This window comes from Coregonus lavaretus, assembly GCF_964263955.1.
Source record: "Coregonus lavaretus genome assembly, chromosome: 13".
NCBI classification, from domain to species: domain Eukaryota; kingdom Metazoa; phylum Chordata; class Actinopteri; order Salmoniformes; family Salmonidae; genus Coregonus; species Coregonus lavaretus.
In genome coordinates, this window is record NC_140000.1 from 2,674,626 (window position 1) to 2,685,426 (window position 10,801).

Consider the following 10,801-nt stretch of genomic DNA (forward strand, 5'->3'; position numbering starts at 1 on the left):
GGTATTCTAGGCATCAAGATTACCAGGGTGCTGGAGTTCGTTTTAATAAGTGTAGTTTTTGCACCTGGTAGCACGGTAATGTGAGAAAGTTTACACTTTCAAATGACTGTACAGTACAATAACATACTTCACAGAAATGTTTAGGATTTTTTTGGAGACGTGATTCTGCTGAACAGTATTTTAAACATGATTCTGTTTCTGTTCTTGTCATGTGGGTCACTAGACAATGCTCTAAATGTAGGACCCCCCCCCACCCTCCTCCCACCAGTGTGCCTTTATGATATATTATCTTATGATTAGAAGAATGGAGGCCGGGACGTCTGTAATTGTTTGTTGAACTTTACTGAAAGCATTACAAGGATACATACATTGTTGTTCACTAGTTCTTTAGCTCAACTAGTGCAAGAGTAACACATGGAATGGAATCGTGAGTATATTAGTTCAAACATGATTTTCTAGCTCACTCACTCACTCTCTCTCAGCTTACACTAAAGAAGCCAGGCCTTTCACAGTGATACTCATGACAAAAGGAAGGTATCCAGGCTGGTCCTTCATCTCTGTTCTCAGTGTGTCCTCCTCTCTATTCAGTGTAACTTTAGAGTGACCAAAGAGACTCTCTGTCCTCCCAAACACCTCCTCCTCAGTCAGAACAGCCAGACCTGCATCTCTCAGAGAGAGGGTCTCCCCACTCCCTGCTGCCACATGCTGCACCTGGAGGACAAGCAGCCCAGGAATAACATTTATATGCTTTCTTTTCTGGGTCATTCTTGAATTAAGGTGGCATTTGCATCCTTCGACTTTGCCACAATGAAAAACACTTTAAAATGACAATTAGTCCTTTATACTGCAAAACTTTATTTTTATGCATCGTTTAAAGTACTTAGGGAAAGCAAATTGGCTTGTCCCAGTAGTGATGAGTAGAGTTGTAGTGACATGTTTTGGGGATTTAGATTATTTTGAATGCTATAAAATAAACAAAAGTATTTAATATCATTAGTGTTACCGCCTTGTAAATCACTAATTACAAAGATATACAAGGACCTTGAGCATTCCTTCCAGTGGCAAACTGTTATTAGGGTAGGGGCCTATATTAAAAACAATTATTTGCTAATCACACCATTTTAGTACGTCATAAATATATAATGATTCCATTGATCATTTGGTGTGTTTAAATAAAAAGTGTCATTGGTGTAACTCAATTTAAATGAAGGGAAATTACACCCTGAGCAAAATGATTAATCAAATCTCTTTAAAAAGTAATTTACTTAATAATTTACTAAAGGTTAAATGACCTTAGATTTGAGATGGGTGGCCTCCATTTAAGAAAATCCTAAATTACTTAAATGTGTCATTGGTGTTACTGTCAGTGGCGACACGTCATTTAGGGCAGCCCCACAACTATCCAGGAGATGGCGGTGTTTTGCATGTAATTCTGGCTTTCGTTCATGTCACAACATGATATTATATCAGTAAGCAAACACATTTGATTTGCTTGAGCTAATTAAGCATACGTGCTCGCTTCCCGGTTGTATTGTTATTTTGGTCACTTTGAGTAAGACAGCTCCCTAATGCAGCTGTTTCAGCCTCATTCAGTGATCTGTTGTGGAGAGGCCAGCCAGGGGAAAGCCCTCATTGATCTTCTCTGGTTGCGCACAATTGGCTGCACGTGATTGGCACATTCTCAAAGGTTCAGATGGGTGAGTGAATTCATTGGGACAGTGCAACAGCATGTACTGGAAGACTCAGGCAGCGGTTGCCCACTTGGGTGCTGCCATAGAGATTCATTAGTAGTGCCCGCCCAAGAAGGCTTGATGTCATTTGCCACAGATAAATCGACGTCTTATCTCCGGTAGCTTTGATTGGACTGATGTGTCAATTTCATAGTTGTTTATCGTCTTCTAGCTAGCTAGCTGAAAAGTCTTCATGAATCATGTCAACTATCTCCTAGCAAATCATGTTCAAACTTTGCGTAATAAAGTAAATGTAGAGATAAGACATATTGGTGCTCATCAGCCAATGAACAGGCCTCCATTAAAATAAAGCAAGTTAGAAAATAATTCAATCTGAGTGGTTTGGATAGAACTTGTGGTGGCTAACAGCTAGCTAGCTACAACGTGTTGTTAATGATTGATGTCAGAATGTAATAACCCATGGAACTGTTTCTATGCAATGGTTGAAGCGAGGGAGTAGCTTTATAAACTTTGTTGTTTTATTCATAACCGGAGCATCTTGTTAACAGGCAGATGCAACTACACTCAGAATGGTGTTTGTCTGTGTCCCAATACTCTAACAATGATTAGCAATATTGCAGACCAATGCTGAGATTGATTCTGAAGTAAAATCAACTTTACTCTTTAAAAGTATGCCGGACTACCGTGGTCTCTGTGCAATTTTTTTAAATTTATTTATTTATTTATTTTACCTTTATTTAACTAGGCAAGTCAGTTAAGAACAAATTCTTATTTACAATGACGGCCTACACCGGCCAAACCCGGACGACGCTGGGCCAATTGTGCGCCACCCTATGGGACTCCCAATCACGGCCGGTTGTGATGAGAGCCAAAGATATGGGAAAGTAGCCTATACACTGATCATAACCCATATGTTAGAACGTTTGTGTGTGTGGCTCTAAACTCATTTCTGGGAGTGGTAATTATTCATGATGGTGCATTCTATGGTTAGTGTAGTGTAGTAATGTATCGATTCATATTCACTTTTTTCATTGAGTTTGCCCCACCAATATTTTTGTTAAAAATCACCACTGGTTACTATCATCGGTGTTACTACTGCTACTGGTGGCACAATGTTATCATAATGGTAGAAATATTAGTTTATTTAGAATGGGAAGATATACCCAAATACATTTACATAGACAAAAATTTTGAAAAATGAAGTCCAGTCCATACAGGATTGGAGGCTCAATCAAGCAGGTGTGAACTCACCAGGATCTGCAGGGCCTGTAAGACTGGAGGACTGCAACAGGATCCCAACACAGAGAGACCCTCATCTGTCATTCCTGTAGAAATAAATATGCACACATATAAAACCACAGTAGTGAACCTAGTTTCCCAGTAACTGATCAAATAATAACACAGAATCCTGTGGAAACTGCTCTCTATCTCACCGTCCATGGCACTGACAATGAGGTGGATGGCAGTGAGAAGTGAGGATCTGATCTCATCCTCCCCAACACATTGGTCTACAACATCCAGTATGGCCTGGACTGTCTCCCTCTCAGACTCTTCCAGATCACCCAGGTCAGGAGTCTCACCATCACACGTCCGATCCAGCTGTGACCAGAGAGAGAGAGAGAGAGACAGAGAGACAGAGAGAGAGAGGGGAGAGAGAGAGAGAGAGAGAGGGGAGAGAGAGAGAGAGAGAGAGAGAGAGGGGAGAGACAGAGAGAGAGAGAGAGAGAGAGAGAGAGAGAGAGAGAGAGAGAGAGAGAGAGAGAGAGAGAGAGAGAGAAGGGCAAGAAGAGACAAGGCAAGAAGGGCCTTCTATGCCATCAAAAGGAACATAAAATTCGACATACCAATTAGGATCTGGCTAAAAACTCTTGAATCAGTTATAGAACCCATTGCCCTTTATGGTTTTGAGGTCTGAGGTCCACCTCACCAACCAAGAATTCACAAAATGGGACAAACTGAGACTCTGCATGCAGAATTCTGGAAAAATATCATGCTGATACCCGCTAATTATCAAAATCCAGAAAAGAGCCGTTAAATTCAACCACCTAAAAGGAAGCGATTGCCAAACCTTCCATAACAAAGCCATTACCTACAGAGAGATGAACCTGGAGAAGAGTCCCCTAAGTAAGCTGGTCCTGGGGCTCTGTTCACAAACACAAACAGACCCCACAAAGCCCCAGGACAGCAACAGCAACATAATTAGACCCAACCAAATCATGAGAAAACAAAAAGATAATTACTTGACACAATGGAAAGAATTAACAAAAAGACTAGAATGCTATTTGGCCCTAAACAGAGAGTACACAGTGGCAGAGTATCTAACCACTGTGACTGACACAAAACTAAGGAAAGCTTTGACTGTGTACAGACTCAGTGAGCATTGCCTTGCTATTGAGAAAGGCAGCCGAAGGCAGACCTGGCTCTCAAGAGAAGACAGGCTATGTTCACACTGCACACAAAATGAGATAGAAACTGAGCTGCACTTCCTAAACTCCTGCCAAATGTATGACCAAATTAGAGACACATTCTTCCCTCAGATTACACAGACCAACAAAGAATTCGAAAACAAATCCAATTTGAATAAAGTCCCATATCTATTGGGTGAAATACCACAGTGTGCAATCACAGCAGCAAGATTTGTGACCTGTTGCCACAAGAAAAGGGCAACCAGTGAAGAACAAACACCATATTTATGTTTATTTATTTTCCCTTTTGTACTTTAACTATTTGAACATCATTACAACACTGTATATAGACATAATATGACATTTGAAATGTCTTTATTATTTTTGAACTTTTGTGAGCGTAATGTTTACTGTTCATTTTTTATTGTTTATTTCACCTTTGTTTATTATCTATTTCACTTGCTTTGACAATGTAAACATATGTTTCCCATGCCAATAAAGCCCATTAAATTGAAATTGAATTGAATTGAGAGAGAGAGAGTATATTTAAGACAGAGAGTGTGTTACAGATATTCTGGTTGATATATTCATTCCTGCCATTAGTTGTGTGTGTGTGTGTGTGTGTGTGTGTTTGTTTGGCCCGTGTTTCTGTACGTCCCACTCACCACACTCTCCAGCACACTGACTGCCTCTCCATCCTCCATGGTTGTCTTGAGGAGCTGGAGCAGAGAGGAACGTGTGGCTGCTGGCAGGACTGACAGCAGCTGGAAATGACCACTCAGTTTCTCCAGTTCTGTCAACACACAAACAACATAGAGACCATTTAGTCAAAGTGTGGTATTTTCATGCAAGAAATCAATTAATTGTTTTATAGTTCAAAAGTGTGGTAACTTTGTAATTACTAATCAAAGAGAAATGTTGAACATTCCATTCAGTAGACTACATTACATGTTGACCAAACGTTCCATTCAGTAGACTACATGTTGACCAGACGTTCCATTCAGTAGACTACATTACATGTTGACCAAACGTTCCATTCAGTAGACTACATTACATGTTGACCAAATGTTCCATTCAGTAGACTACATTACATGTTGACCAGATGATCCATTCAGTAGACTACATTACATGTTGACCAGACGTTCCATTCAGTAGACTATATTACATGTTGACCAAACGTTCCATTCAGTAGACTATATTACATGTTGACCAAACGTTCCATTCAGTAGACTACATTACATGTTGACCAGATGATCCATTCAGTAGACTGCATGTTGACCACTAGACAGGAGACATTAGCCTCCATTGGCATTATTACCTTTCTTCAGATTTAGGGGGCTGTTGACATCAAAGTCGCCTCCCAGGTCCATAATTCCATCCTCTTCAAACTCATAATTTGACTTATCCATTTCAAAGCCCCCATTTTTGTGAATGAGGCACAGCTCTGTGGACAAGAGCAGACAACAGCCATAACCAGTCACACACAGACAGATACAGTGGCTGTACTAAATACACTGAGGAACATAGAAGCTGGCGGTGTACTTTACCATGGTACTTAACCATGCAGCTATACCTGGGACATTGTACTTGATTAACCATACACTTCCTCACCAAACTGTCCATTGCATTTGACGTAGAGTTCAATCAGACTGTAGGCCATGACAGTATTTGCAGGAATAACCAGTGACACATCACTATCTCTCTGAGTACTGCCGCTCTGCTTCATAGAGGCCTGTGGAGAAAATGTCAAATCAGTCAGAGACGTTTGGTGCACAGACGACCCAGATTCTAACCCAGACAGTCACCTCTACTACACCATTTCATTTTCAGGAAGTGGATCTAATGACAAAAACAGGAAATGATGTGGTAACTAGTGCTGGGTCATTCCACCAATTCCCATCTCAAGAAATAACGTTTTTTTTATGACTATAGTAAGTGCCTATTAAGTGCCAAATAAAGTAAGGAAGGTTGACCGTAACCAGGGTTACCCTTGTGACAGGGGGAATGGAAGCTTGTTGTTTGCAGGGAGTGGCAATTGAAAGCCAGCTTCACAATTTAAAAAAATGTTTTAACACTTTTCTAGCATGTCTATCAATGGCGTGTGTCGAACCACTCAATTTTCCGCCACAAAACACCAAAAAAATTGGCTAAAAGAGTAGAACCAGCTCACCAGTTTTTACACTATGATTTGACTATTAGATTATTTATTTTGAAAAAAATATTTAAAAAGGAATAGTTTCACCATATTAAAACGACAGTTCAGTTCAAGTAACAGGGTTGATCTTACATTTCTACTTTAAATATCAAAGCACTATTTTCATGGAACAACCAAGCTACATAATTCTGACTAGAGCAAGATACAGTATTACCACTACTGAACAGACATCTGTGACTATTACCACTACTGAACAGACATCTGTGAGTATTACCACTACTGAACAGACATCTGTGACTATTACCACTACTGAACAGACATCTGTGACTATTACCACTACTGAACAGACATCTGTGAGTATTACCACTACTGAACAGACATCTGTGAGTATTACCACTACTGAACAGACATCTGTGGGTATTACCACTACTGAACAGACATCTGTAGGTATTACCACTACTGAACAGACATCTGTGACTATTACCACTACTGAACAGACATCTGTGAGTATTACCACTACTGAACAGACATATGTGAGTATTACCACTACTGAACAGACATCTGTGAGTATTACCACTACTGAACAGACATCTGTGAGTATTACCACTACTGAACAGACATCTGTGGGTATTACCACTACTGAACAGACATCTGTGACTATTACCACTACTGAACAGACATCAGTGACTATTACCACTACTGAACAGACATCTGTAGGTATTACCACTACTGAACAGACATCTGTGACTATTAGCACTACTGAACAGACATCTGTGACTATTAGCACTACTGAACAGACATCTGTGAGTATTACCACTACTGAACAGACATCTGTGGGTATTACCACTACTGAACAGACATCTGTGACTATTAGCACTACTGAACAGACATCTGTGACTATTAGCACTACTGAACAGACATCTGTGAGTATTACCACCACTGAACATACATATGTGACTATTAGACATTTACATTTTACATTTTAGTCATTTAGCAGACGCTCTTATCCAGAGCGATTTACAGGAGCAATTAGGGTTAAGTGCCTTGCTTAAGGGCACATCGACAGATTTTTCACCTAGTCGGCTCGGGGATTAGAACCAGCGACCTTTCGGTTACTGGCACAACGCTCTTACCCACTAAGCTACCTGCCGCCCCATTAGCACTACTGAACAGACATATGTGACTATTAGCACTACTGAACAGACATCAGTGACTATTACCACTACTGAACAGACATCAGTGACTATTACCAATACTGAACAGACATCTGATAGTATTACCACTACTGAACAGACATCTGTGACTATTACCACAACTGAACAGACATCTGTGAGTATTACCACTACTGAACAGACATCTGTGGGTATTACCACTACTGAACAGACATCTGTGACTATTACCACTACTGAACAGACATCAGTGACTATTACCAATACTGAACAGACATCTGTGGGTATTACCACTACTGAACAGACATCTGTGGGTATTACCACTACTGAACAGACATCAGTGACTATTACCAATACTGAACAGACATCTGATAGTATTACCACTACTGAACAGACATCTGTGACTATTACCACAACTGAACAGACATCTGTGACTATTACCACTACTGAACAGACATCTGTGAGTATTACCACTACTGAACAGACATCTGTGACTATTACCACAACTGAACAGACATCTGTGAGTATTACCACTACTGAACAGACATCTGTGACTATTACCACTACTGAACAGACATCTGTGGGTATTATCACTATTGAACAGACATCTGTGATCTGTCAGTATGGTCTTGACATTTACATTATTTATGTAGGCCTAGCTATCATAAAGTGAGATTATTGAGATTAAAAATATATTTTACAACAGAGATAATCTACATCTGAGTTACCAGTAATATATGAAGATTGATGCAAATATAATTCATGCTTGTTAATCTTTCCTCCTACCTTCCCGCTCAGGGCCACACAGGCTCCTACATTGCCACGCTTCTGGACTTTGGTTGTGACTGGGCAAGGTAGTGACGTCATAATCCTCTCCGTCAAGACGCCTAACACTGCCCTGGGATTCACACGGGTCTGCTTGATCACAGGATGGGACATGTCCAGAACTCTGCAGGAGGGGCCCATTATAGGTCAGATTTCATAGAAATCTGGAAACACTGGAAAGCTACTTTAAAAGTTAAAAAATTGATGTACCAATCACAGATTGTCCCTTTACGGTAAGCTGGTAGTGAAAACAGTGAGGATGTAGTTTAACTTTAAGGAAGTTGTTAAACCAGTACAGTTCCATTTATTTGTTATCTGAAAGTACTTCAACCAGAAAATGTCATTTTTACATAAAAGATACTTGTCTGATGTCATTGCAACCATTGTTGCCCGCTGGTCTTGGGTCTAAAAATTGACTCCTTGGGAAGGTGAACTGTATGATGTATTATGACTGTATATGACTGTATTGAACATATATCCAGTATAGGGTAACTCACCTGTCTTTTGAGTAGTTATATAACTCCTTCACATCAACCTTCTCTTTGTTCAGGCTGCCAAGGGACAGCTTCTGTTTGGTGGACCATTTCCCTCCCACGGTATGTTTGAAACCAGCCACCTTTGCCTGCACGTTTCCGTCTGCGTTCATTTCTTTCTTGTCACCAAATTTCCCAGTGTAGTCCACAAAGTCACACTCCTTGACAGCTGAAGGAACATTCAACATTAGAAAGGACTCTTCTATGCTATTATACCACAACACATATATATATATAACAGCTACATCCACAACCCGATCATTTTCATAATCTATTCAGAAAGACAAGAGTAGGATAAATAATGAAAATCAATGTTCAGATATTTTAGAACAACAACCCATAGTTATTCTTCACTAATGGGCTGCTCTGGTGCTTACTTGGGCTTAAAAGTGAGTCTCCAGGCTCTCTTGGCTTCAAGACATCACTGAGGGTAAAGCCAGGGGACTGGTATTTGGGTTCATGCCAGAAGCATCTGGGCCTGGTCTTGACAATGAGTGATCGGAGATTCAGTTTGTCTGTGTCGTTCAGACTGGACACAGGGATAAGGCGTCCATCATGATCTGTGTCCTTCACGAAGGCTTTTGTGGCTTTGGAAAACATCTGAGAGATGGTTGTGGATCGTGTTTCTGGCTGCAGCAGACACAAATGAGAAAGAAATGTAATAAACAAAACTAGGATTAACACATGAACACTCACTCAATACAACAGCTTCTGAAGAGCATTGTAAATACATTTCACACACGTGAAAGTTTGCAAGTTACTCAATAATGCAAACACAATCTTTTTGGAAGGTTCACTTTCCAGTGAAAAATAGTTTATCAGATCAGAGTAGCAAACAGGAAATACACCAAAATGTTGGTTGTGTATCATTCAAGACTATCCAAAGCATGCTGTATATTTTCCTAAATTGTTTTTATTTCAACAATCTGTAAGAGCTTCAATACCTGTTTCTCACCAATTCTTCCTCTGGGTCCTTATGACTCTGACAGGTTGTGGAGATTTGCTCTTAAGAATGAGATACTAGTATGTCTGAAATGCATTAGCTAAGAGTTCATTACATAGTAGTAGGAGGAGTCTCTATCTTAACTCCTTCTTGGGAAACATTCCTCTTCCACACCTGCTCTTCACTTCTGTTGTATTTCATGAGAAAATAACTTCACGCGAAGCAGGCAGAACTCAATGAGCAACATGCCTGTATTGTTTTGTGTTTAAGAGCAGGCTGTCATCCATTGTTATGTCTTTGGTACATGCCAAGTTACAGGGAAGCATAATGTGGTTTAGCTTCGTTAAGTGTTGCCATCCTCATGGCAGTGAAGCAGTGTTGGGAAGTCGTTCTTACAGTGCTATGAAAAAGTATTTTCCCCCTTTCTAATTTTCTCTACTTTTGCATATTTGTGATACTGAATGTTATCAGATCTTCAACCAAAACCTAATATTAGATAAAGGGAACATAAGTGAACAAATAACACAACAATTACATATTTATTTCATTTATTTCATAAACAAAGTTATGCTACACCCAATTCCCCTGTGTGAAAAAGTAATTTCCCCCTTACACTCAATAACTGGTTGTGCCACCTTTAGCTGCAATGACTCCAACCAAATGCTTCCTGTAGTTGTTGATCAGTCTCTCATGTCGCTGTGGAGGAATTTTGTCCCACTCATCCATGCAGAACTGCTTTAACTCAGTGACGTGTGGGTTTTCAAGCATGAACTGCTCGTTTCAAGTCCTGCCACAACATCTCAATTGGGATTAGGTCTGGACATTGACTAGGCCATTCCAAAACTTCAAATTTGGTGCTTTCTAGCAAATTTTATGTAGACTTGATTGTGTGTTTTGGATCATTGTCTTGCTGCATGACCCAGCTGCGCTTCAGCTTCAGCTCACAGACGGATGGTCTGACATTCTCCTGTAGAATTCTCTGATACAGAGCAGAATTCATGGTTCCTTCTATTAAGGCAAGTCGTCCAGGTCCTGAGGCAGCAAAGCATCCCCAAACCATCACACCACCACCACCATGCT

At 40.2% G+C, this 10,801-nt stretch overlaps 1 protein-coding gene across 1 annotated transcript; it reads right to left on the reverse strand.

The window, feature by feature from the left end:
• Positions 1-325: 325 nt before the first annotated feature.
• On the reverse strand, positions 326-9,805 carry LOC311139724 (gasdermin-E-like). The gene is made up of 10 exons (XM_084174650.1): positions 9,723-9,805; positions 9,156-9,408; positions 8,743-8,947; positions 8,207-8,369; positions 5,708-5,828; positions 5,415-5,540; positions 4,762-4,889; positions 3,125-3,290; positions 2,943-3,016; positions 326-711 (listed from the first exon to the last, which is right to left on the reverse strand). Exons 2-10 carry the CDS (start codon positions 9,376-9,378, stop codon positions 484-486), a joined length of 1,434 nt encoding a protein of 477 aa, XP_084030776.1. The 5' UTR covers positions 9,379-9,408; positions 9,723-9,805; the 3' UTR covers positions 326-483.
• Positions 9,806-10,801: the final 996 nt, after the last annotated feature.